At 35.6% G+C, this 27,210-nt stretch overlaps 1 protein-coding gene across 2 annotated transcripts; it reads right to left on the minus strand.

Moving 5' to 3' along the window:
- Positions 1-1,558: 1,558 nt before the first annotated feature.
- LOC149077700 (uncharacterized) lies at positions 1,559-26,937 on the minus strand. Of its 2 annotated transcripts, none has more exons than XM_089245283.1 (10): positions 26,671-26,937; positions 22,389-22,526; positions 19,296-19,442; positions 15,716-17,904; positions 12,688-12,993; positions 12,503-12,557; positions 8,136-8,257; positions 6,266-6,330; positions 3,565-3,651; positions 1,559-1,817 (listed from the first exon to the last, which is right to left on the minus strand). In XM_089245283.1, exons 1-10 carry the CDS (start codon positions 26,716-26,718, stop codon positions 1,699-1,701), a joined length of 3,276 nt encoding a protein of 1,091 aa, XP_089101409.1. In that variant the 5' UTR covers positions 26,719-26,937; the 3' UTR covers positions 1,559-1,698. The 2 variants fall into 2 exon arrangements, with proteins under 2 accessions (XP_089101409.1, XP_089101411.1); XM_089245285.1 differs by lacking the exon at positions 26,671-26,937 and adding an exon at positions 25,849-25,995.
- Between the last annotated feature and the right edge of the window lie 273 nt (positions 26,938-27,210).

The following is a 27,210-nucleotide window of genomic DNA, read 5'->3' on the forward strand; positions in this document are numbered from 1 at the left end:
AAAACATTTTAGGGATTTTTCATTAGTAAAAGGGAAATTTTAAGGATACTTTCCCTTTGCAAAACTTGTGACACCAAGCAAGCCATTGCCAATCATGGCCAACCATAAAGTCCTTGGGTTATTTAACCTCTCAAAAATCAAATCTCACAAACCAAAAATCTCTGCTGTCTGAAACGGGACATGGATAAAGCTTGCAATCGTGCCAATTTTGGTTTTGAAAGACTGGATTGATGCTTGCTGATTGGCAAATTTTATGTTTCTCCCTAAAAATGAAATATTTTGTGATTTGACGAAATGGCTACAATTTACGCAACACCTATGAAGCAGCAGTGAAAATTTGGGAGATAAAAGAATTTTTCAGGAGTCCAGGAGATCCTCTGTTGTACCCATAGCTTCTATTGTAGTTCTTCTAGTGTAGCACAGTGTTTCCCAAAGTAGTCAATATTGTACCAGGGACAATATTGACTACTTTGGGAAACACCGTGCTACACTAAGTATTTTTTCCTCTGTGGTTGGTGCAAGAATTCATATCCCGCCTCATGAACTTTTCTGAAAAAGATACCTAAATATGAAAATTCTTTCAAGAAACCTCTTTTCCAGACAGTTTAATTCACAGGTCTGCTTAAAAAAATTGTCTTCTCTAATAGGGTTTTTAATAAATGGAATAGCTTACCCCTGGGGGAAGTAAATTCTAACATAACACAACTGACATGTTAAAAAAATATGATAAACATGTTAGTGTAAATCGAGAAACTATCCATACTTACAATACAACAACCATAAATATTTTTTATGGGCATTGTATAATATTTTATCATGTATGTAGTTTCCAGTTTTTATAATTGCATTTTTAATTGGGTTGTTGTATTTTAGAAATATATGACATCCATATTTATTTATTATGGGCATCTTTTTCTCAGCCACCTCGTTAGGCATTTTGCCTGTTATGTAAAAATATATAGGCCTCGTATTTGTAAAAATCGAATGGAGATGTTATTAAGTTTTCTTGAAAATACCATTTTTTTTACATAAACCAAGCTTTCTACTGATTTTCAGCAGGCAAAAAATAAGTTAAGGAAAGAAATTCAATTGAGAAATATTTAGGAAATATCTCGGCTGAACATGGCAGAAATAAGTAGCTTTTAATAAGGCAAGATATCTTGTCAATACCAATGAGTTGTTATAAAATGTAACAAAACCTACTTACAGTTTTAAAGTTCTCGTTATTGGCACATGCCATCACATAATCACTTGAACAGGGTCAACTGTGTATACATATATACGTACATAGAAATAATATTTGTTTCAACACAACCTTTCCTTACAACCACCAGTTATTGTCACCTCGACAACAGTAGCACATGCTCTTGCACATAGATAAGCACATGTACACACACGAACAAATACTATCATTGATATAATTTGCATACATAAACAAGCAAAGCTCATACTTGTGGAAACTTGCAATGATGACAATTTTAAAAAATCTAAAATATGTATGTAACTATTTAGAAGCGCAACATTTTAACTGAACTTGTTAACGATAAAGGAGGGCAGCAAATCTATCACAGTTCATTCACACACGTCTTTCCCCTCCACATTTAATATTCAATATTCAATATAATAATAATATATGTATATGCTTATAAGAAATAGGCACATTGTGAGCAATGGGCATAATCGGGACTAGTTTTGGTTTTACTTCTTTTTTGATTTCACTCTTTTCAATTCCGCTCTCAGCAGTGCATCAAAATTTATTTCACCTGGAGGCTGAGGTTCTGGGGCACAAAACTTTTCATTGACTTCATTTTCTTTGTCTGGAATGCATGGAAATTAAAATTATGTTAATTACAGAGATTTTTTGAAAGATGCAGATGTATACATACACTAATTTTTGTTTCAACAACCTGAAGATATTTACAACAATTTTGAAAATTAATTTATGTTTTTAGAGTTTTCCTATACATTATGTCTGTCATACACTCTTGTATAAGCAGACCCAACTCACTTCAGGACCACCAAAACAGCAATAAATTGAAACTCCCAAAAATCAGTGCATTTTAGAGAAAGAAAAATTGTATATTTTCACGAAATAAAAGTTCAATGAAAAATGATTTAAACTTTTTAATTTATTTCTTCTTCTGATTTTCCAAGCTCTACATGGAAAGCCAATACAGCGAAGCATCTTCATTTTCCTCTTCAACTGTACTGTCATCGCCATTGTCGCTTTCAAAGAGCAAGTCACCTTCAGTTTCATCCATTGCATTAATGATACACCACTTTTTAAAAGATTTGATGATAATTCCAATAGAAACAGAATTCCACTTCTCGTGAACCCAATGACGTGGCTAATGTCAGGTTTCTTTAAGCACTGCTTTTTGTTGCTCAGATTTGGAACTCATTCCTTTAGTCCATAAATTCCTTACATAATCTTTAAAAGGCTTGTTGATGCTCATATCTAAAGGTGGTAAAATCAACGGATACTTTCCCTTGGCTTCCTTACGTTGGCTTTCACGGCCTCCTTACGTTGGCTGTGGTACATTGGGTATCACAGCCAACGATGTTTCTGATTTTTTGCTTTGGCTTTCACATCATTGGTTCTGTGGGTTTTAACATAGCTACAAAAATCCCAAAATGATTAGTCACGTCATGTCTAAAGTAGTTCAATGACACCTGAGATCTTCAAGCTAATCATAAAGAGGTCGTGAAGCTTTATAATTTCGTGAAGTTGGAGGTAGATATTTTCCCTTCCAAAAATTGACCCACCCCCCAAATTAAGAAACAATTTTTTCTACAAAAAAAAACTTGACTTAGGCATGAGTATATACTGTAATTTGATAAAATTCTTAGAAGGTTCAGATTGGCCCACAGGCTTGAGTTTGTGCACTCTTATGATAGAGATGGGTCAAGTTTGACAAAATTTCTTGTTATTAGCACCTCAGAGATCAAATGAAAGAGCGGATCACAAATGATGCCTATATGAATGAATGTCAGGACCATGCCACTGAACTTATCACTTTGCTGAGATCTCTTCCAGCCCAGTATCGTGGTTCTTTTCAACTGTCTTAACAAGTTATTATCAGTGTTGTAATGTTGGTTTTCTTCACATTTGTCATCGTCTGTAAACATAACTAACATTACCAATAGAGTTCATCATCTTAGACTGAAGTTTATACATAATCTTGAATAAATTCAAGTAATTCACTGAAGATTTATCATGTTTACCAATAAGACCTAGGACTAATACATTATCACAAATGAAGGCACCATTTATCAGTGGTCGTCTCGCATTCATTTTGGGAAGAGAACTTGTTATCTATGCTTTGTCTCCAGGACCGAACCTGCAAACCTGATGACAACCTTCATGGTGGTAGACAAACATCTTACCACTGCACCACTCGCATATAATCAAGTTGCAATATATGAACAAAAATTTATAAAACTTACCTAAATATTATACACAGCCACCAGATTTATCACATTCACCATAAGTGAATTTTACTCAAAGTGAATAATTAATTTAATTTTTCTTTAGAATTACTCAAAGATTACTAGATATATTACCATAATCAGAATAGCTTTGCTTGCAGAACCGCCTTCGCCCTCCAAAACTGATGTCAAATTTCGGTTCAAGGGGAGGTTCATTTCCACCTAAAGATATCATCTTTTATTTAGAATTCAAGAATGATGAAAATTCAACGCACAGAGCTGGAATTTTTTTTATTATTATTTCATAATAATTGAAGTACTAACTGACAATGTCTATCAACAATCAACAAAAATTAATTTTTATAAGTTTCACTAGCTATAATACCCGGCGCTGCCGGGGTTTTTTTTCTTCAATGAGGCTTTTTGGATATCACGTGATCTTTCTTTCTTTGAGGGACATACTGGCCAGGGAGCCCATGATGCTCTTAAGACAGCCCTGTTTTACGGGCCCCATAATTAATTTTAAAACAACCTAAATTATATGAATTTATGCAGTTGAATGCTAAAAGACAATACGGAGACATTAATTTTCATTCTTGAGAACATATAAATGTAAAGTTGAAATCAATGTGTTATTGCATGAATATCCAACTCGAAAGTAGGTCCGGCTAATGGCTTCATATTCAATTTTCTGGCTTCGTATCCCTAAGCGAACTCAATATATTTAAAAAAAAATCAAGAGTTCAACGCAATTTTTGAAATTACAGATGCAGCAGAAAACCTCATTAAATCTTCGCATTTCTACAGTAAAATTGGATATTTTAACACTGATTTCTATGAGGATCACCCTTTTCCTGACCCTCAAAGTGATGCTGATGATGATTATGACGTCATTCAAAAAACCTCATTATAGTAGTATTGAAAATGTGGCAAACCATTATAAAGGCATAAATTATTATTCATATAGTAGCAGGATTAGAGAAGTAACAAACCGTTGTAAAGGCATATACACGTCTTAAACGCATTGCTAGGGAACCACGGTAACCAAAGTAAACGTTCCGAAAGTGATTGTTGAGGCCCAAAAACCATTGTTGCCCGACAGTTTTTTGCCCGTTTGGGGCATTTGCCCTTCTCTGACGAAATTTTAAAGTAGCCTATCATTCAAGTCGGGTCCCATTTGGTATATATGCAAAATTTGGCGACGATTGATCTAAAATTGTAGATGTTCTCATTGACGAGCGACTTAAGTTTTCTGAACATTGTTCAGCGGTTGTCAAAAAATCGAATAGAATGCTTGGTCTCATTTTCAAAAAGGTCTCTTCGCGTTCTCCTAAAGTCATTCTTCCGCTTTTTCGAGGCTTAGTTCGTCCTGGACTGGAGTATGCTGTAAGGTTTTGGAGACCATACCTACAGAGGGACATAGACTTGGTTGAAGGGGTGCAGAGAAGAGCTACGCGTGTCCTTATTGGCACACAGGGCTTGAGTTATGAAGAAAGACTTCATTTTTTGAATATGTTTACATTGGATGAACGCAGGTGTCGAGGAGATATGATCGAAGTGTTCAAAATTTTCAATGGGATGGATAGGATGGACCATGAACTTTTAGTACACCGCCAATCGACTGCTTTTACAAGGGGACACCAGTATCGATTGGTGAGGGACAATGCAAGGTTATGGTGTCGCAGGGAATTTTTCTCCAATAGGGTTGTTAATAAATGGAATAGCTTACCCCCGGAGGTAGTAAATTGTAACACAATTGACACGTTTAAAAAGAAATACGATAAACATGTTGGGGTAAATCGGGAAGCTATCCATTCTTAGAATAAGACAACCATAAGTATTCTTTATGGGCATTGTATAATATTTTATCATGTGTATATATTGTTTGTAATTTGTGTTAATTGCATTTTTAATTGGGTTGCTGTATTTTTGAAACATATGACAACCATATTTTTATGGGCATCTTTTTATCAGCCACCTCGTTGGGCATTTTGCCTGTTGTGGTGTTGTATTTGTATTGTATTTGTATAGAGAACATACACACACACAGACTGAAAATCAATTTTATATACTGTACTAGCTGATACCCGGCGACGTTGCCCACCCCGTAAAAAAATTATATATGTATACCTTAATAATTATTTAACGACTGGCAGCTGGAGTAGAACATTTTTATTCTCAGTTTTTGTCACCGTAGTTGTTGTTCTCTGCTATTAGTGACGTCCCATGTCCAGCGAATATTATTCAAACGCGTTTTAAGCATTTTCTAAATTGAAACTATACCTATACTATGGGCGGTTGATGAGATAAAGGCCGCATTAGCACTTACAGGACACCCTGTATATAGGCTAGCAGAAATACCAGGTGCTCTTCCCAGGTTTTCTTCAATTACTGGGAGGATTGGAAAAGTGACAAACCGTTATAAAGGAGTAAACTGTTATAATAACAGAATTAAAGGTGTGACAAACCATTGTAAAGGCATATATTCAAGTCTGAAACGCAATGTTGGAAACCACGGTAACCAAAGTAAACGTTCCGAAAGTAATTGTTGAGGCCCCAAAACCATTGTTGCCCGACAGTTTTTCGCCCATTTCGGGCATTTGCCCACCTCTGATGAACTTTTAAAGTAGCCTACGGTTCAATCCCGGAGCTGTTTGGTGTATATGCAAAATCTGGCGACGATCGGTCTAAAACTGTAGATTTGTATAAAGAGCATACATACATACTTTCACATTTATATATAAGATAAGGTGACTAGAGCAGCTAAAAAAACTTTGTTAGCAAAAGAGAAGTTTAGGTGGGGACATAAATTTGAACAGCTACGAGGAATACTTACACTCAACTGCCCTGTAAGCATCTTTTTTCTCATGGAAAGTAACAAATCCATAGTTATCATTCCTCCTAAGTATGAAAAAGAATGAATAGAAATGGTACGAGGCCATACACACACACACATCATAAAATTATTTATCCAAATATTTAGATTAGTGTTATCATGCAAACACAACACACAAGCTTTAACCTCTTTTCATTCCTATGGGAAGATAGACTGGGGAAGACATGATGATCATGCAAGTACATGTATATATACAGAGATGCAGTCAAACTTGGTTAATCCAAAGTCACAGGAAAAAAATTAGAATTATCCAATATATAAATCTATCCTCAGTCTGTAAAATTACTACAAATTGCAATTTATTCATGAACATTCACATAGGATAATAATAATAAATTAAAATTTTATCATCAGTTACAAAACTGTTCCCAAAATTTTAATAATTCATAATTATAATTCATCTTAGCTGGTACATTATTCTACTGTTCTGCAAGCGGCATCACGGCAGAATTTCTTGACCATGTTGAAAGCCTTATTTACGGAAAAAGTTCATAATCATCTGTTATGAAACTGTTCCCAAATTTTGTTCATCATTCTTATGCTACCAAGGAAATTTTCTTTCATTACATTTTTTTCAATCTGAACTTTTTCCGCAACTTGATACTGCTTTTCGTTTTTGGAAAGCTTCCAAGCCATTTCATGTAAAACCAGCTGTAACCCGCTGCTTCACTTGCGTGGATTTGGTAATCAGAAAATTGTTCTGCAATGATTTCTCTCATTTAACATTTGAACTCCCTTGGGGGGTTAAATTTTCAGAAATCCTGTCATAGTGATTCTTTCTCTGTATTATAAAATATAATACTCACCAAATTTCATATTTATGGTTACAGCTGTTTGGACTCAGCGATGATTGTTGCATATAACCTTTAATCCCCCCCCCCCCCATATGAACCCTTAGATGCTGAATTTTGAAATATCACTTTTTTTTTTTGTGTGTGAGTCTCTACATTACAAACTAAAACTACAGTCAAACTTTCATTATAGCTCCAGCAGTTTCGCCTTGATGTGATTTCTCTATGTTACCTTTGAACACCTTTATAACCCCTCCCAGAGGTTAAATTTTGAAAAAACCCTTCATACTCAGTCCTTACACGATAAAATGAAAGTATTGACTAAATTCCATATTTATAGTTTCAGTGGTTTTGGCTCAGTATGATTTCTCTATATAACCTTTGAACCCCTTACGACCCCTGGACAATCAGAATTTTTTCCTTCCCTTTTATCAATTATTCTCATTATTAGTTTCGTAAGTTGGCAACAGGGTGTTGAATTCAAAACATTGTGGTGACAAGCTGTACATGTACTTAGCTCGTGTATTTTGTGATCAGAAATAAATATATTTTTAATTTATTGTGTATTTACTGTCGGTTCGTAATTCTGAACAAGGGACCGCGAAGAAAAGCCCCAAAGAAATCACAAGGCAAATATTGTGAAGTGCCAACCTCCCCAGGGACCAAAGTTCGAAAAATCCTTTCTTAGTGGGTCTCTAATTCATGAAATGAAACTACTGTTCACATTTATGACTTCAGTAGTTTAGGCTCAGCAATGATGAATCAGTCACAGGATATGTCATTATTTATATAGATTAATGAATATCTTAGAAAAAGAAAAAAAAAGAATTTCGAATTGTGTGTTTTGACACTGTCATATTTTGGTCCATGTTGTTTTTCATACCTCATGAAATCCAGCCAAAAGATTTTTTTGGAATTATCATTTTAAATTCTTCTATCAGTATCAGAGTTTTGTTCCGTGTGTATGAAATTATTAAATTTTTTTTACAAACACATGTAAAAAAAAATAAAAGTGTTACCTAGTATTTCTGATGTGTATGCTCACACTTTCAATCCCTCCAAAACTTGAAAAACGTGATCTCAATTCATTTGTAGTATAGCCATCAGGAATACGACCCACATAGACGACACGGCGCTCATCCTAAACAAGGAAAAACACCTTAAATTGCAGTAAACACTTTAATTCAATGAAATTCTTTTTCATTTTCCATCATGCGCAACAGAAAATTACTGAATGCTTCCAGATTTCCATGTGTACAATGTGTTTTTTTTAGGATATGGTTTCATACTCTTGTATAAATTTCGGGACACTGGGCAAACGGTAAATGCCCACTCACCCATGCATAAATCAGGCCCTGAATGTATATATGTGACCTCCCTCACATTTAATTATCACTACAAATCAATATACATTCTCCAAGAATTGCCAAGTTATCAGTGTATGACCATTTTAACCCGAGTTTAAAATGTAAAAAAAGCTCTGCCAAAAAACCTTGAATACCGTATTTCAAAATAAGAATTTACATTGAAAATAAAATATATCTGATTGCATGTGATACAGCAGAACCTTGATAGCTTGATAACCCAAGGGGATAGAAAACATGTCAACTGAAGCGGATGTCAAGTTAGCGAGATTTTATTTGATTTCAAATTTAAACATTTCTAAAAACTGTTTATGTATGCAGACATGCTTGTATATTATTGAACAATTCTATATTCTATCATCTACAAATTCATTAAATGTTTTATCTGCAATTTCTGTGGATAGTTTTTGTATTGAGCCCAAAGCAGAATATTTTGCATTGTTCTGCAATGAGCGCTCGGCTGACTGAAAATGTTCTGTAGTAAAAACTCCTATAACCGTGTTTCTTAAAAAATTCTTCTAGATTGTTCTGTGATGTATGTCACCAATTTCAGCAGATTCTGCTTTTTTTTGAGGGGGGGGGGGGATTGAGAATAATTCTGAATTAAGAGGAAAAGCATGTTTTGATTACCAGAAGATTTGCGATTTCTGAATAAGGACTGCAATGGGCAAAAAATAGCTTTCCTCCTCTCACTTGAAACATTTTGATCTAGATTTCTTGAGCATCTCTTGCTCAAAAATTTCAGAAATCATTCCCATTTATCTGTGGATATCATAGTTCACAGGTTGAGTTTTCAGGTCCCAAACAAAGGAGCAATGGGAAGTAACCTTACCCAGAAGTGTGGGGGAAAAATCTTTGACTCGTATCAATCATCAAACAAATGGCTGGAACATGAAATTTTTGAAACCATAATGTAAAATTTTTAGAACTTATCAACACATGGGCCATTTCTGAAAATGAGTTGTGATAATGCATTATATATCATAGTCAACTTAACCAGGTTTTGTCAGCATGTGTCAAGTTATACAGGTTTTTCTCCAAAGATTTTAGTATTGTACCAACCATTAGAATAATACATGTCAAGTTACCAGGGTAGTTATCAAGGTTGCACTGCACTTGAAATGATAATGTGGGTAACAATGATCTTGTAGGATTAAATAATTACCTACTTTCTATAGAATTATTTAAAGCAATGTACAGTGATACTTTTGAATCTTTTACCCCAATCCCATATTGAACAGCTACATATTGAAAATTTATGCTGTCTGACATTTTCCACATCTTTGTGATAAAAATGTTTTGGACTGTAATATGTAATTCAGCATGTAATTGCATCCTTATTCATAGGATGAACAGTGTCATACCAGGTAGTATGCAATCTAAACGCACTTCAGCTAAATAATGTTAAGGCACACTACATAATGACCACTCTGGTTTCTCAAGGGGATAATATATAAAATATAAATTCCAACATTTGTTGTTTTCTTCCACCCACACACAAAGCAGTTGCAACAGCATAGCTTTCTACTATATAATATTTAAGAGGTACGGCATGAGTCTCTTTGATGTACCAACCGTAAACAGATACCTAAAATCTTGTTTGTCTGATGAACATTCTTTGTCTTGTAATAAATTATATTGGGACTTGCCATACACATTCACCAGAAGTTCAGTACATTACTCATGATGTATGGATGGGGAGCGTCTGGTAATAAAAGTAAAAAAAGTACATCACTCAAGGACTGTGCAGACAGGCCTTATACTCTTAATGTACAGAGACGAGACATCTTGAAGTTTTGTGAATGAAAGAAATGCTTTAGCACTCTCACTTGCTTCTTTAGTTTCACAAAATAATGTGAAAATAAACAATGAGAATTAAATTAGCAAAAGAAGACATAGTTGAGTGCAGACAGAATGATGACAGACTGATTTTTCTTTTTTCCCGGGACCCGGAAAAGCACGTTTTCATTCACAACTGCAGCACCACACTTCTTTTAAGACTCTAGTGGTAACCCCCTGTATAAACTAAAATTGTTTTTCTTTGTCTTTTCTTCCTCACTACAGTTTCACGAGTAAAAAAAACTAAATATAATGTTACAAAGGAAAAAGTGGCTGGGAGAGGGAGAAAGAATGAAAAATCTGCTCCCCTCATCTTTCTTCCATTCATTTCCAAAATTTCTTATATAATACAACTTTTTGAGATTCATCTCTGCTAGTTAAACTTTACTAACTGTCCAAATTTGTTGCCAAAGCCAGTAATAAAGGGATTAAGAGCATCATGCAATCATCAATAAAAAAATAAAAACTGTCCCCACATTATGTTATGGATTTTTTTTATGCAGAGCTACATGAATGACATTTCTGCAATACCTGACGAGGCATCCAAACTTTTTTTTTTGAATACATATTGCCTTTGTTCAATTTCCACATCATCTTGGATCTTCCAGCTTTCAGATGATTTATCAATAATATTTTGATGATATCCAATGGGGAAAACAGCAAATCGAAGTTCAAAAACAAGTTTCATAATGCTATATATATTGTTTTTAAAGACAAGAGCATTTATTTAACAATCTACACTAGGTCTTGTGGAAGGGGGGGGGGTGATCTAAATCTACACATGTTTTGAGTTACTAACATTTAAAAATTAACAAAAAGGGTATTATACAAAGGAATTTTCTTTTGATATTTCAATTTTTTTAGTGATGCAATATGCAGTCAAATCTTGATAAGTAGACAATGGGCAGTGGCCGACAAAAAAACTTTGAGTTATCGTTAGTTCAACTTATTGGAAAATCCGATTTCAGAGTGGGAAATTGGATCATAATCTAAATGACAAATATTGCATTAGTAAAACATGCAAAACTACTGGAAATGAAGAAATTCAAAAACCACATTCTAATTTAATCATATTCAATTATTGAATGAGAAAATTTAGAAATAAACTAGATGTGCATACTATATTATTTTGAAACAGACTAGGGTCGTAACTAGGCTGGGGCCCTGAGCTGAATGGGACAGCTAAAAATATACACTTATTTTGCACAATAATATGTGTCGAGTTATACAGGTTTTTCTCCAAAGATTTTAGTATTGTACCAACCATTAGAATAATAATCAAGTTATGGAGAAAAACCTGTATAACTCGACACATGGTGACAAAACCTGGTTAAGTTGACTATGATATATAATGCATTATCACAACTCATTCTCAGAAATCGCCCATGTGTTGCCCCCTGAAAGGGTTATTATTGTGCAAAATAAGTGTATATTTTTAGCTGCCCCATTCAGCTCAGGGCCTCAATTGCCTCAGCCTAGTTACAGCCCTGGTCTGTTTCAAAATAATATAGTATGTACATCTAGTTTATTTCTAAATTTTTGCATTCAATAATTAAATGATTCAATTAGAATATGGTTTTTGAATTTCATTTCCTTGTTTTTTTTTCCCCCAAGAGAAAGTCTGCCCAGTGCCCCGAGAAGGCACACGGCGGCCCTGAAACAAACTCATACACAACACTGGCATAAATAAATCAATTTATAAATAAAGTGTAGATACAAGATTATTTCCATTTAAAAAATGCAATACGTTTTTATTGCCTCATTTTTTTTTTTTTTTTTTTTTTTGCCCTTCTTTCTTGAGAAAGTCATTCACTTTTTTGCAAGCAGACAGATGAATCTGATAAATTCTGTTGCTAAATGTTAAATTCTATTAATAAATGCTCTATTTTAAAAATTTCTCTTATTCCCAAAAATTTCGACTTAGAGGAAGAAAACTTATGATGAAAAATTTTAACATTAAAATACCGAAAATGTTCTGGGGCTGGGAAAAACTTAAACAGATATTCAAGTTATCACAAATCCACTGTAAATGCAGTTTTCGAAGCAAGGAGTAGTTAATTAACAATCTACCATAAACATTATCTCTCTGCCGGGGAAGGGGGATCCCATCAGTCTCTGTTTAGCACCAAGACCTAATAATAAACTTTTCTTAAATACAGGAAAGAATGAGCTTTTGTAATTACCGTTTGCCTCTGTTTTTCTTCGGGTATAGGCCTTCTCTTTGCTGATGCATATGAACTAGATGATGGAAAAGAAAAAAAAAGCATAAATGCTCTCTCTCAATTGCCTAATTTGCATTTAAGTTTTAAAAATGCATTTTTCTTTTAATAAGGTTTCTTTTAGGCCAAAATAAAGAAAACATTCATACCTCCTCGAGGATTCATAATGACTCCTCCTAGGACTATAGCTTCTATTTCTTGAGGCAGACTTCGAACGCCTTCGAGATTTTCTAGAGTACATCTCATCAGGTGACCTTGATATAGAACGGCGTCGGCCTCTCAGATTTCTACGCTGTGGAGATCGAGAATACCTAGAATACCCACTGCTACTACGGGAGGAGTTAGAGCTTCTTGATGCGTGACGTGATCTTTTGTAAGAATATCGTGATTCTGGAATATAACGCCTCTCGTTCCTGTTGTCTGGTGACTCAGAAACTCGTGAATATCTTGCTGGCCTAGAAGGAAAAGGTAATGGAAATGATTATTTTTAAGACGAAACACAATGCAAAGCCAACGTAGTTCCATTTCAGGTAATACTAGAAGCAGTTCTTGTTCCACTTTTATGGTTAACATACTGAGCTAACACTCAAAGTCTGACCTTAAAATTCTTATGAAATCTTAATCTTATTACCTTCAAAAATACTGGAGAGAGAGAGAAGGGGTTGCGGCCACAAAAATAATTTCACATTTTAAGATATTCATAATTATTACAAGGGTAACATGAATTTTGTTGGTCAAATTATTTTAAAATGTGGGACTACTTGAGGTTTGTTTGTTATTCCCTCTTTAAATAGTTTGCAAAAATGAGACAAATTTTTTTTTTGCTTCTTACTAAAAGAAAACACATTATATTTTGAATGCAAAATGTTTCAAGTCGACGAAAATTCCAAAAAATAGCAATGATTGACACACATTTTTGTTGATGTATTTCAATTAGGTGAGATTTTAATTAAATTTTTAATCTTTATGAAATTGATATTTTAATATATTTATTAAAACTAGCTGTAATACCCGGCGCTGCCCAGGTTTTTTCAATTACTGGCAGGATTAAAGAAGTGACAAACCATTGCAAAGACATGTACACATTTGAAACGCATAACCATGATAACCAAAGTAAACATTCTGAAAGTGATTGTCGAGGTCCAGAAACCATCATTGCCAGAAAGGTTTTTGCCAGTTTCGGACATTTGCCCTTCTCTGACAAACTTTTAAATAGCCTATCATTCAAGTCGGGTCCTGTTTAATATATATGCACAATTTGGAGACGATCGATCTAAAACTGTAGGTTTGTGTAGAGAACATACACACACAGAGAAAATCAATTATATATATATACATATGATAATGCTCAGACTATTGAAAAAATGCATATCATGCATGTAAAGTATTCTAAGTTGCTCGAAACAGACCAGTTTTGAAGGCAGTATGGATATAATGAAGTTCGTGTACAGGTCATTTCCCAGAAAATTTATAAATCATTTCTGAGACTTTATAATTTTTTTACAAACTTTCAGAGCACTCTGATAGTATTTTTTTTTTCTAATTCTTCATTTAATTCTCTCTCATATGGTAAATTCTTAATTTGTTTTAGGTAGTATCTGATTTTTTTTTCAAATCGTTGTTTATAGCAAAACGTCAGAATCTGGCTGTTCCAGCATGAAAAAAGTGTTAAACAAAGAGACTTGGTGCAAATATGGAATTTTTTTTCAAAAAACTTAGAGTCACGCTTTATATGTGTCATAGATGAATAAAACTGATAATGAAATTGAAAAAAAAATTATGAAAAACTATTTTTTGTCAGTGTCCCGAAATTTTTCCCATTTTAAAACGCCCACTCTGTTATGGTCATTTGGGAAATATATTTTTATTCCAGATTAAATCTGATAGCATTTATAGAAATAAAAGAAAAATCATCCTGATGATATAATATACAGCTGAGCAAGTCCACTCTGACCAGATTTTAATAATTTTGCCAGACCAAAATTCAAACTAGGGGGGAGGAGGAAATGTGTTTTTAGAATTTGCTTATGGGGTGGACATTTTTAAAAGGGTACAGAGTCGTCTCTGGGTCACCAGTCGTATTTTGTATATAATTTGTGAGAAAATAAAAATGTATTTGCATGGCCTATTTATAATATTTGAGATATCTTTCTCTTAGTTAAGCATTTTTGTGCGCTGTTATAATGGCGTCCACCCTGTTACAGGAAACATTTTTGCAGTTCACTGGCAAAAAAAATTCAACACTTCAAACTAAGATGTTAAATTATAAATTACCAACCCATTGTCTGTCAGAAATAAAAAGTTGATTTTAAGGACCTAAATATATGTAAAAAATAAACTTTTCAATGTGCTATTTCAAAGAAATCATGAAAAACCATTAAAACGTACGAAAGGAAAAAAAAATCAAAATTAAACTTTTTTTTCAACATATGTGTCAAACTAAGCCGATTTCATTATTTTAAAAGATAAAAACAGCAGAAATAACAATAATTTTTTTAGTGGTATTTGTTTTCATAACAGAATGGACAAAATCCATGATTCAGTCATAAAACCTAAAAAATAAAATATTATTACAAAATAAAAGTGAAAAATATTTATAAAATATTAAACTTCAAGTTTGAGATCAATTTTATTTAGAAAATTCCTTTAACTTTTCATTTCAAAAATCTGGAATATACACTTTTTTTGGGAATGACCCGCATAACGAATAGTTTCGCTGTTTTTTCTGACTTCCAAATACAGGCTGTTCTGACTGTATATGTAAATTCTATGCATGTACATTTGTACAATGTACAATTACAATATACATATACTGTATATTGTACATTTAATTGCATGTACATTTAAAGTTTTCTCCAATATGGTCTCACCAGGTCCGTCATTCCAACTTTTACCAGTGGGGGAGGGGGGGGGGGCAAAGAACATGTACTCAAATATATTTATAATTTTACAACGACTCCCCCCTGACCCCCCCAAATGACAGGCCTGTTGCCCACCGCCGTGACAAGGGCAATGGCTAAAATTGGCTAAAGCCAATTGAGCCTGGGCTTTATTTTGTTCAAAAGAAAGAAAGTGTGGGGAAACCACCAAAATTATGTTTGGCTCAGCTTAAAAGAAGTTTATTTTGATAGTAAAAATCAAGCTACATTATCAAGAGAAGAAACAAAGACCACAAACCTGCTATAGTCAGAATCGCTTCCATCATATGATGATCTAGATGAAGACCTGTGATATCTCGAATTGGACCTCCCTTGCTTTTTCTTGAACCTTGATATCGACAAAGGACTCTGGCTACGGCTCCTGTTCCTCTTATGAGGTGACTTGATCCTTTTTGACTTATCAGATAAAGAACCAGATCTTCTCTTGTATGGCAATGGCCTGTCGTGACTGGGACTTCTAGAGCTTCTTGTTTGCCTATGTCTGTAAGAGTATTTTGAATATTCACTACTGCTACTGCTGTTGGAAGACACAGAGACTCGACTGAACCGCTTTGGTTTAGTGCCATACTTCTCAGAGTCATAACCAGACTCGTTGGTAGACAAATTTTTATTGCTCTTCTCCATTCTAACAGATTGGTTACCAGATTCATCTGTGCATGGTAAACGGTACTGGGCAGGTACATCTTTAGAGGAGCATGTCGCAGAACCATTCGAAGAATAACCACTGCTTTTATTTTTAGGTTTTGCACCAGGCTGAGGAGGAGTGATTACGAGATCGTCATAATATGGACTTACCTGAGAAAGTGGCACTGAATCAAAGGTAACCTGACTAGCTTCTTCATGAAGAGGTTCTGTTTTGATAGCAATGGTCCCCAGACTAGATACGGGAGTTTCAGAAGCAAAGCTTTCTAATGAGCAATTTGAGTTGATAGGAGACATAATTTGTGAAGCTTCTGTATGAAGAGAGTTATTACCATTCAATTGGGAAATTTCCTTCGAATTAGAAGCAATATTAATATCACATTGGCTAGTGTTTGTAGAGAACTTGTCTTGTCTTATTAAGTGATCACTTAAACCTAATTTGGCTGATGAGTCAACATCATGTTTTAAATGTACAAGTCTTTGCTCAATCGAAGGATATGGTTTTTCCGTTTTGATCTTGTCCAGAACATGATCTTTGCTGATGAAATTTTGATCAGCTGAATCAGATACGGAGAAATATTTTCTTTTGAACAAATCTGAATGAGTTGAAGATTGATCGTCAGGAAAATAATCGACATCACCGAATGGTTTTGGACTAGGATCAGCGATAGGTTCCTTTGGACAGATTCCTACTGGACTGGATTGAGCACTGAAAGGTGTGAGATTAGGCCATGATGGGCTCATACACTCAGATTTGACTTGCAAGTCTGCATTTAGATCGGGAAACAAAGCTTTTGGGGAAGATGAGGCACTACTATTGGCAAACAATGAGTTTTGCCCTGACTGCTGCATATTTTCGCGCTCTTTTCTTCGTTTTGCCTTGTGTGCTTTGTATTCCTCAATTCCTTTTAGTTTTTTCTTGGCAGGAACTGGAACAGTCTTCTCTGGCGGGGGATGTGCAAGATTTTTTATGTCAACAACTTCAACTACAGGTGAAAACAGTTTTTGAACTTGTTGTTTAACTTCATCTGTGAGCTTGATGGTCGATGAACAAGATTTCATATCTAAAAGAGTTTTGGTACAGTTGCTTTCTTCCATGTTTGGCTTAACTGAACTTTTTGTTTCTTTCTTGCTGTCTGAATCAAGATTCGCATCGACAGATTCTGACGCATTTTCAATTACTTCAGAATCCCTTATTGAAGCATCCAAATCAGCATGCTGCTTCTTTTTCTTTTTAACTTTATGCATGCTGCTTTTGTTTTTCAACTTTGGCAAATATTGTGCTTCGACAGGAGGAGTAGGTGAATATTTCCCACCATCACTGGCATTCGAATGCTCGCAGAATCTCTCAAAATCAATTGGACTGTTCTTCGCAGAGTTATCAGCGTTTAGTTCATTGATTGTATTATTTTCTAAATAGCCATAATTTGTGTCACATATTTCGAGAGTTTGGGAAGGAATAATTTCGTCCAATGACATAATATCACTCTTTACACTATGAAAATCCCCATCAACAGAAGCACTGGAGCCTTGAACGCCCCTCTTTCGAGTTTTCACAATGTCTGCAATGCTTCCATTGAATATAGTTTCCGTCACGACTGTCCTAACACACGTAGTCTTCTTTTTCTTTTGGTTGACACTGTGAGATTTCTGCACAGTTTTGTGACTGTGCTTTGAAGTCTTAGATTTGTAAACCTTTCCTGCATTATCAGATTCTTTTTTCTTGTTGAACTGTGATGAAAACTCATCTTCGGCATTAGTTGGCAAGCTCCCCTCTGGATAAGACTGTAACATATGAAATATGATTTTCAGTTCTTCAATATAATACATGCAAGAGAAGGGGGAAAATATTATGTAACTAAAACCACATCACAAACTTAGTGAAATTTTATGAATTTTTCATACAATGCAAATATTTATTACAGATGTGGCAACTTTTTGAATACAGAAATAGAGATTCGCCCAGGGGGGGGGACTTCCCCATGGACCAGATAAAAAAAAATTGTGTTTTTTAAAATCAGAAAATGCCCCTCCCCTTCCCTAAGCAGGTCTTGCATAGCCCCTGAGCAAAATATAATCACCTTGGATGCTATTACTGATGGATAATCTTGGGACATACAAAGTCATTGATGTCATGACATCCTGAAAGCTTGGGGGAAATCTAAAAAAATTCAGATCTAAATGACATAACAAAAATTTTTCTTCCAAATCAGATTTTCTGCTAAAATCTAGAGAAATTTTTAACAAATCCGGAGAGCCAGAGGAAGGGCAAAATATCTAGTCTCCAGCCTAAATTCGAAAAGTTGGCAGGTCTGTTATTATCTTAAACTAAAATTGTGCTTGACCAGAACTTATTTGCTCAAATTATCTCGCATTAAGCTAAATACAAATGTTATTCCAAAAATAAAAATTGTGCTCGCCACAACCGGTGGTTTTACGTCAATATAGGTGTTTTTTTGCCAAGTAATTAGGTGAAATCTCTTAAAAAATGATGATAGGCTCAAAGAGCCAAGACGTTTATATGAACTATTCTTATAGTTTTGAATCATGTCATTTCTTTGAATGCCTTTCCAATTTACCAATTAATTGTCCAAGTCTGTTCAAGTTTGTAAAACTGAACATTACAATTATTTAAAAAAGCACTAGAATTTGTTAGCGTGGATCATATTACTGTTGTATATTTTCTGCTACTTTTTTTTCCTGGAAGATCGGAATAGAAATAAAAATTAAATAGCTCATAAAAAAAAAAAGTTGGAAACATCACTCTTAAAAAATAAAATCCATGCATGTTGAGAATGTTCCCGTTTTTCTTGCAACAGTAGGGACCATGCGTATGAAGAACCAGGGTATACCAGATTGAAAACAGAATGTATTCGCACATGATTTAAATCTAAAATGTTTCTGTATCTTTATTTTTACACTTCTGGAACATAGGCAGAGATAGACTTGAAAGTCTTGGGGAGGGGCATGATGATTATGTCAATTAATATATAAGAAAATACATTAGATCAGTCGGCTTTAATTTTGATGCCGGGGGGGGGAGGGGGGGGGGCATTGCCTTCTCATGCCCCCGTATCTATACCCATGTTCTGGAAGTTCACCATGTTCAAACTTACTATTCTACCTGATCTGGATAAAAGGCGTTATAATGCATTTATGTGTAATATTGCTATTACCTTTTCAATAGCCTCATTTGGAAATGAGCCTGTGAAGTTATGTGGTGGTGACGATGAGGGATCTTGTTGACTCGAGGTATAGTCGTCTTGGATGATTTTGTCAACAGATAAAGGGAGCAATAATGACTCGTTCAACTCGTTATTCTCCTAAAGTTTAAAGATAATTTAAGTGTCATTAAAAAAAGCGAAATAAAATAAGTTTTCCTGCAAGCAATGTTTTATAAAGATATGGTAAACAAAGATAAGCAAAAAATGCCTCATATAGTTTACTGCAGGGCTTGACAAACAAAGAATATTTTGGACTATTTCTCCCTTTCCTAAAGCAATCTTTTCTGACTTAGACTCCATGGAGGTAGTAATGATTATATAAATTTCTAAAAAATTGGTGCACTTCTTATGTTTTGATTTTATAATCACTAGAGCCCAGCAGTTCAGACAAAATGCCATAAATGCCATTTGTTTGCATATAACTTTTTTTTGTAAAATTCTTTTTTTGAATTTTTCCTATCATGCTTGCCTATTTTGACATTGTTTTATGTTTATTTGAGAATTTTAGAGGCCATGTTCTATAGAACTTAGAAATTTTTAGCATTGAGAACTTGAACTTGAAAAAACTTGTCTTTGTGAAATCTTCAACCCTTCCCGATCCTGGTCCCATCTAAATGCAAATAGGCATAGATTCCGGAGAAATAGGAAAATTGATGTTAGGCATAGAAGTGACGAAATATTTTCACGATGCTATAAGTAGCTTTTAGATAGCAATCAACATACCATCAAATTCACATTAAGAATATTAGAGTCCTAGACGATGTAAACTGAAGAGCCAAAAAAACTCGTACAGGCATGCGTATGCAAATAAAGAGATATGGAACCAATCAGAGTACGGCGCTGCGGTCGGCAACGGCTATATAACACAACACGTGTCTGGCATAGTTGTTAGATCGGTTACTGCTGCTACAATGGCAGGTTATTGAGATTTAAGTGAGTTTGAACGTGGTGTTATAGTCGGTGCACGAGAGATGGGACATAGCATCTCCAAGGTAGCGATGGAATTTGGATTTTCACGTACGACCATTTCACGAGTGTACCGTGAATATCGGGAATCCGGTAAAAAATTAAATCTACGACATTGCTGCGGCCGGAAAAAAATCATGCAAGAACGGGACCAACGACGACTGACGAGAATCATTAAACGTGACAGACGTGCAACCCTTCCGCAAATTGCTGCAGATTTCAATGCTGGGCCATCAACAAGTGTCAGCGTGCGAACCATTCAACGAAACATCATCTATATGGGCTTTCGGAGCCGAAGACCCACTCGTGTACCCTTGATGACTGCACAACACAAAGCTTTACGCCTCGCCTGGGCCCGACAACACCAACATTGGACTGTTGAAGACTGGAAACACGTTGCCTGGTCTGACGAGTCTCAGTTCCAATTGCTTAGAGCTGATGGACGTGTACGGGTATGGAGACAACCTCATGAATCCATGGACCCTACATGTCAACAGGGGACTGTTCAAGCTGGTGGAGGCTCTGTGATGGTATGGGGCGTGTGCAGTTGGCGTGATATGGGACCCCTGATACGTCTAGATACGACTCTGACAGGTGACAGGTACGTAAGCATCCTGTCTGGTCACCTGCACCCATTCATGTCCATAGTGCATTCCGACAGACTTGGACAATTTCAGCAGGAAAATGGGACACCCACTGCACACCTATAGGCATAGATTCCGGAGAAATAGGAAAATTGATGTTAGGCATAGAAGTGACGAAATCTTTTCACGATGCTATAAGTAGCTTTTAGATAGTTCCTGTGGCTCCAGGAACACTCTTCTGACTTTAGACACTTCCGCTGGCCACCAAAATCCCCAGACATGAACATTATTGAACATATCTGGGATGCCTTGCAACGGGCTGTTCAGAAGAGATCTCCACCCCCTCTTACTCCTACGGATTTATGGACAGCCCTGCAGGAATCATGGTGTCAATTACCTCCAGCACTACTTCAGACATTAGTCGAGTCCATGCCACATAATGTTGCGGCACTTCTGCGGGCTCGCAGGGGCCCTACACGATATTAGGCAGGTGTACCAGTTTTTTTGGCTCTTCAGTGTATATAAAAAGCTGAGAATAAAAAAATTAATTAAAAATTTTTTTTGTTTCTCCACATGTCTTGCACAACATTGAATAGTTGACCGGTAAGTGTCCTAGTAGCCATTGGTTGACATCATAGCTACAACAGGGCGATGTGGAAGATGACAGCCCTAGAGCCCATGTAATTTTCATTGCAGTTTTTACACAATAGATATAACTGGACTGAAAATAATTTATGCAAGTTATTTGAGATATGCCAAAACCATCTCCAGAATTTAAAAGACCTTTTTGAAATTGATGCAAACCGACCAAATACAAATCTTAAAATTTGAATAAATATGCCGTTATTATAAAAAAACATCTTTTAAATAACGCCATACGAAAACATTACAGTTTTGATATAGCTATCGTGGCATCTCAGCTAACACTATTTCGTGGTCGAATGATTTGCTGTTAAATTAAACAATCCATATAATTAAATTCAAATTTTTAAATTATTTAATTCACAGTTGATAAAGAAGTACACAAAGTTATTACAAGAGTTCTTTGAGGTTTTGGATTTTCTTGTAGAATAGATTGCATTTTGTAATTTTTAGCGAAATTGTGTAGTTCTTTCTGTGCTTTTATCCAGTTAGCACTGAATTCAAAGAATATTTTTCTTTATCATTTCACTTTAAGAAAGCAAACATTGAAAGAAAAGCAAATATTTGAAAAGAAAGATCCCCTAAAGCAGCAGAATGTTCGAATTGCTCTAAAACAGGCCATCAGGTAACAGAGAATGTTCTGCGGCAAAAACTCTCATAACAAAGCTACTACATATAATATTATTTTTTTCTTATTTCATTAAGATCTTCATGAGATTATTCTGCAAAATACGTCACAGTTTTTGGTACATTCTGCTTTGAGGGAAAGAGCAATGTCCTCAATATATTCTCAAAATTATAAAAAGGAAATTATATAAACTAATGATAAGAGAAGTTTTTTTTCTGCACTTGCCTCGTAGTTGCAAGCATCATTAGCAATATAATTAGCACTGAAACCATCCACATTCAAATCATAGAAATCATTGGCGAACAAGCTCTCAAACTGATGCCAATCCTCCAAGTCAGTAGATGCTGCAATGTCAGAATTGTCCTGGAAAAAAAATTCTATATGTTAAAATCATATAGGAAAATATCGTAATCAGAATGCAATAAAACATTACAGCAGTCAGTAATTAATCAGCTAAAAATTAACACTGTCTATAAACCACTTTGGAACATATGCGCGACTGCATAAACAGTAACTTGCTTTCAATTTTTTTGCAGCTGGGTGGTTAAAAAAACAACTCGGATTGAAGATTGTTCATGGATCATGATAAAAAAATATGTACATATTGCTCATGCAAATTTTTTGGTTGGGATGAATGAATGAATGAATGAACACCAGAACTTTGCCACTGAACTTATCCCGTTGCTGAGATCTCTTCCAGCTCAGCTTCATGGGAAAGTCTGGAACACTATATTTTGTGTCAAAAAAAAACATACAAAATTTTTACAACATATTTTTCCCGGACAATTGGGTACAACCGCAATCAACAAATTTTGTGGTGATTACAGACAAGATGGGTTGGGAGTTGAGGAAAGTTTCAAGACTTCTTTAAGATGGATGAATGTACACATATTAGGATGGAGGTATGTTTTAAAACAATTCAGGGGCCCTCTATGCCATTTCATCTGTTATCTCACACTTGTCATATTTTTTTTTTTTTTTGGTTGGCATATAATATAATAAGATATTTGCTGGGTGGGCTTAAATGTCTATGCCTATGGGGGGAAATGCTGCGTTTATCACCAGCCGTTCTAAACTATATTAAGAGAATTACTAATTTCTTACAAAGCTTACAGATAATTTTCTTCTTCACCAAAAAACAAAACAATTTAAAACATGCACGAACATGAAAAAAACATTCGGGGGGGGGGGGGTGCAAAAGTTACTGGTCATCCCGTCCATAGGACTTCAGCGCATATGCAGAACGGGGGCTCAGCCCGCTTACAAAGTTTATTGGGAGGACAAATGGTCTCAGCCCCTAGGTTCTGGTGTCTATGACAACATACTCCATTCATGAAAAAATTGTTAGTGTGACAGCTGTTGCCAAGACTACTAAAAAATCAGCAATCACATGAAGAAAATTTTAGGCGCAACGTCAAATTGGAATCTAGTTTGATTTTTTCTCGGTTATCGCTGGGGCCCCCAGATATCTCAAGTAGAGGTGCTTCCAAAAATAGGATCCTCATAGACAATGTCAGACAGGATTAAGCGTGTTCATCTCTCAATGGATTAAGGCACTCACGGAAAGACGGATGACACAGCGGTAACAAATAACAGGTTTATTGCAACAATTAACAATTAAACATAATTTCGTTAGAAGTTAAGATATGCTACACAGCACTAAGAGCTGTGAGAAGACAGAATATAAATTTACATTTTTGAGAATTAACGGTTACAACCAGCGAGTGAACGGAGTAAAGCAGCGACGACCTAACATAGCTCAGTCCTTTTATACACAGCACACATCTCAGAGAATATGCAAATGACAATCCATGCAACAACCGTGGATCGGTTGTGATGAAAGTTGGCAGCGACTCCTTGTACGTCACTACAAGCAGAACATCCCCGAAGCGATGACGTCGGTTAGCAGTGACAGAATTAGCGTACCGTCACAATTTCATGACAGTGCATCTTTTCGAAAAAAAAACATTATTTAATGAATTTTTTTTTTAAATACTATTGTGACCATTTTTCTTGAGATAAGATCATCATTGGCTTCTAAGAAATTTGGCTGGCGCCTAATTTATTTTTCTATTTCACATGCCCTACAGTAAAAACTCTAGATAATGGACACCCACAGGACAGAAAATTTTGTCCATTAAGGAAGAATAGTAAAATACATTAAGTCCCATTGATGTAATTTTTACAAAGTGTACGTTAACAGGTGTCGGTAACCGGGACTGTCCAACATGGTCCCTGTATATTGACATTCAAGTCTACATATATACAACATGCCCTCTGACTGTGATTGCTCTATGCATAGAACTTTAACATCTTCACTGCATGACATTTTTTTCTTCTTTGCTCCATGGAAACTCTTACATATGAGGGCAAATTAGAACCCAAAATGCTATGATCTACAATAGTGGTGGATTTTTGCACTGTGAGAACTGCGAGTTGAAGCAGTTTCTACCATGTGCGGCTTAGAGGAGGACGTTCTCATGTTGCAAAAAAGCATAAAAACAAATACAGCAGAACCTCTGATAACAGGGATTTTTTTAAATTGCGTTGACAGGTCTCAATGCATTTCACTATCCATTAACTGACACTCCTCGTCAGCAGATGAAATCTTCTGTCTCAAGGGTGTCCATTAATGAGAGGTTCTACTGTACTACTTTTGACAGAACACTCACCTAATAACAGCATCACTTACGTTAACAACCATTCTAGATAGCAGCCATGATTTGATGTATGTTGGTGTAGCGAAAAAACATAAATGTGAAACAATTTTACCAATCCTATACCATGATATGAATACCAGAACTCTTCAATTGCACTTATCAAGTTGACGAGATCTCTTCTGGTTTGGCTTGCGGGCAAAGAATCTGTAACACTCCGGTGTTTATTGAATTTGATGATACGTCACCCAAGGGCAGCTAAAGCAAGGGTGCAAGGGAAGGGACAGCCGCCAGGGCTTTGTTTAGACACCTAAATTTGTTAAATTTTGGAATAAAAAATGTAGAAGACAGCACAAGCTATCACTCTTTAGAACCATGCCTCGGAAACAAAGACGTAGGCTAAATCCCATTTCAGCCTCCCACCAGGATTGTCTTAAAAGGTGGCACACAAGGCTTTGCAACCATTCAATAGGTGAGCTTCTGATGTCACCACGAAAATGAGAATTCTTGTCAAATGTGAAAGGCAAAATATCACAGACATTACTACAAACAGCTGTTAGCAACGGAATTGATATATTGCAGCATCACAACTGTTGACCGCAGTAACAACACAATTCTATGAGCATTTAGAACCAGGGCTTGACAAAACAAGAAAAAACCTAGACGCCAACTGAATATTTCAGGAGACAAGCAAATTTCTTCCACTCGAGCTAGTAATCACACTTAGAAAATTTTAATTGCCATGGCAACCAGCCATTTGTCAAGCCCTGGTTTAGACAAAATAAATGTTTTTGTGTACAAAAAATACAAATAGTTCTGAAGCAAACAATCGGCCAAACAGGTATGTGGCAATAACCTCAAGGATACGAGAAAAGAACGGATCAACATCAAACACAGAACTTGAGCAATTAATACAAACACAACTCAATCAATGAAATTCATCAAAATATTCAAACTTCCACGCTCAATTATCACACAAAAATTAAAGAAAAATACAGGGGGGGAAAAAAAAAAAAAAAAGAGTTCACCTTTAGTTCATTTCCTTGTTGAGCATGTACCTTCATTTGGGACAACATCTTGTGTATAACTATCCGTTACTAAGTTAAGCAACAATAAAATATTATTATTTCAATGGCAAGAGAAACAATTTGGACACAATCACAAGGTCAAATTGTTCTAGGGGTAATTTAGTTGTGGATTGATTCCCATATTAACGTGGAGAGGAGAGAGAAAATTCCACAAGTTCACGCACTTTTCTTCTTCTTTATCTCACGTAGAGCGAAGTGGGGCATTAGAAAAGAAAATCATCATCACCACCAGAGGTTACGGGAACTGGTTACTGTTGTTTTTAAATAAAATATAAAAAAATACATAAAAAAAAAAGGAAAAATCCACGGGCCAACACTCGAAATTGGGTCAAATACGAGACAACACGCAACAAATAAATAAATGAATTATTATTGAGCGAATATTTCACAAATCCATCAAACAAAGTCCATATTAACGTTGTTGTTTGTGAGTGACACATTGTTGATGATGACCATGGCCATCACTGGTAGGCCGTAATAATGCGTAATAATCGTAGATGAGGACACGCGAACGTAGGTGGAGGAGGAGGATTATATTATAGAATGGAGTGGTGGTGGTGGGGGACACACACGCACAGGAGACCCGTCCACGTGGTTTGGAATAAAAAGCAAAAACCCCCCCAATCATCATCATCGCCCCCACATCACATTTCCACGCATATGTTAGTGTCATCTCGGATGGGGGCGACCAGCATTCAAACACGAACGCACAAACAACAATACAAAATAAAAAACAAAACAAAAAAAAAAGTGTGTACTCACTTGATTCTCGTGATTTTTTTGATCGCTGTCGTCATCGAGGGCAGACATTTAATTAATCGGTGATGACGGAACAAAACAAATCACTTCTTTTAATTAAGTTTAATTATTTTAATTTCGTCTTTCCCGATTTAATTTTTAAAAAAATAAGACCACGTATTCCTCGAAATATGTTTTCCGAAAAACACACAAACATACACACACACACACACATACAAGGAGGACGAAGAAGGTTCTCTCTTACTTTCTGGTGATAATGTCGCCAGTAATCGCGCCAAACCGGCACCATGATAAGGTTAACGTCAACGGGGTTGCTGTTTTTCCACCCCTCTTTGACGTCATCGTTGGCTGTTGAACGCGGGGCGAAAGATAATAATGGGGTTGCTCTGGTTGGCAGCTCTTGTTATTATGTATAATTTTTCTTTTCTGCTTAATCTGAAAGGTTGGAGGGGAAAAGAAACGGCTCTTATCGTATTATTACTGTATTGTAATCAGGGCCGTGGCCGGGGGACGCCGGTGGGTCTGGAACCCCTCCCTGGTGCT

This window comes from Pholcus phalangioides, unplaced genomic scaffold, assembly GCF_987345545.1.
Source record: "Pholcus phalangioides strain wild (caught in Gottingen) unplaced genomic scaffold, Ppha-v1.0 ptg000015l_1, whole genome shotgun sequence".
NCBI lineage: Eukaryota > Metazoa > Arthropoda > Arachnida > Araneae > Pholcidae > Pholcus > Pholcus phalangioides.

What these genes read in the sequence shown, in the direction of transcription:
- LOC149077700 (XM_089245283.1), bottom strand. Translation starts at nt 26,718, where the DNA reads ATGTCTGCCCTCGATGACGACAGCGATCAAAAAAATCACGAGAATCAA. An exon ending in ATACACATCAGAAATACTAG is followed by an intron (nt 6,331 to 8,135) that starts GTAACACTTTTA and finishes TTTCATACTTAG; the next exon opens with GAGGAATGATAACTATGGAT. An exon ending in TGCTTACAGGGCAGTTGAGT is followed by an intron (nt 3,652 to 6,265) that starts GTAAGTATTCCT and finishes TGATATCTTTAG; the next exon opens with GTGGAAATGAACCTCCCCTT.